Source organism: Corvus brachyrhynchos, unplaced genomic scaffold, assembly GCF_000691975.1.
Source record: "Corvus brachyrhynchos isolate BGI_N302 unplaced genomic scaffold, ASM69197v1 scaffold633, whole genome shotgun sequence".
In the NCBI taxonomy this organism is placed as follows: Eukaryota; Metazoa; Chordata; class Aves; order Passeriformes; family Corvidae; genus Corvus; species Corvus brachyrhynchos.
In genome coordinates this window covers 1,088,366-1,089,354 of record NW_008237435.1, presented here as the reverse complement: position 1 = coordinate 1,089,354, position 989 = coordinate 1,088,366, and the positions used below count along the sequence as shown (strand labels likewise).

General features: G+C 60.9%; 1 protein-coding gene across 2 annotated transcripts in view; it reads right to left on the bottom strand.

Annotated features, from left to right (window-relative positions):
- Window positions 1-902, bottom strand: part of UBE2W (ubiquitin conjugating enzyme E2 W (putative)) — a 43,361-nt gene extending 42,459 nt beyond the window's left edge. The window contains exon 1 of one of the 2 annotated variants that reach the window (XM_008631368.2): window positions 804-902. In XM_008631368.2, the coding sequence (XP_008629590.1) occupies window positions 804-809 (6 nt within the window). In that variant the 5' untranslated portion in view covers window positions 810-902. Of the gene's footprint in view, window positions 1-587; window positions 624-803 lie in introns of those variants that run through there. The other variant, XM_017731216.1, reaches the window with a different exon arrangement.
- Between the last annotated feature and the right edge of the window lie 87 nt (window positions 903-989).

The following is a 989-nucleotide window of genomic DNA, read 5'->3' as shown; positions in this document are numbered from 1 at the left end:
TTCTGTGCTGTTCTACTACTAGTGACAAAAAACGTAAGCTATACTGGACCAAAATGAGAGAAGAGAGGAGATCTAGATGATCCTAATATAAAAACAAACTGGAAAACTACAAATATCCAAGGAAAAGAGGGGAACTTGCTGGTTAAATAAGAAAAGACAGGGGCCACTGCCACAAAAGCTAGAGATCTTTTCTCCTGCCCCAGTCATAATAAAGCACCACCCACTCAGCAGCACACAGTGAAAGCGATCCATTCTACCAGAGCAATTTCTGCAGCCCCTATTTAAGAACCGCTTCGGAGTCGGTATGAATGAATAATTCAGCTGGAAATACCTGTCAGGCAGCATGATGTTCCGCGCTACTGTACCTACAGCAACCCCATCCGGCCGAGAAAGCCAGACGTTACCTGTCCACAGGGCTGGTACCACACCGCAGCCTCATTTTACGGAGAGAAAGAGAACCCCACGGGCAACACGCAGCCTGCCCCAGCCCCCCGTGCGGGGGAATTACAGAACCGTAACCCCAGGAACTCGGAGCTGCTGGTCACGGTCCCCACGATGCCACCGGGAGGGTCTCCCTGATCGCTCACCCCGCACGGTGTGCCATACATTCCCTGCGGCCCCCTCAAGTCCCGGGGGGGCAGGGATCTCTTCGCCCTTCCCTCGCCTGCCCAGGGAGCAGCGGCATCGCTGCCAGACGCCTCCCTGAGGCGCCTCTTCCCCGGGCCCGGTGCCTCCCCCCGCACCCGCCCCGCCCGCCGCCGTCAGAGTCCCGGCCTCGCCTCTCACAGCCCTGCGGGTCTCACCTCCATCGCGGCGCCGGACCAGCCCTTCCCTGCCGCCACCTGCCCTCCCCGGCCCCGCTACCCGGAGCTCGACACCCTCAACCTCTGCCCGGGCGGTTCCTCCCTCTGCACCGCACCGCACGGCACCGCGCCGCGCGCACATGCACGCACGCACGCACGCGCCCGGCGGAACGGCTCCTCCCGGCT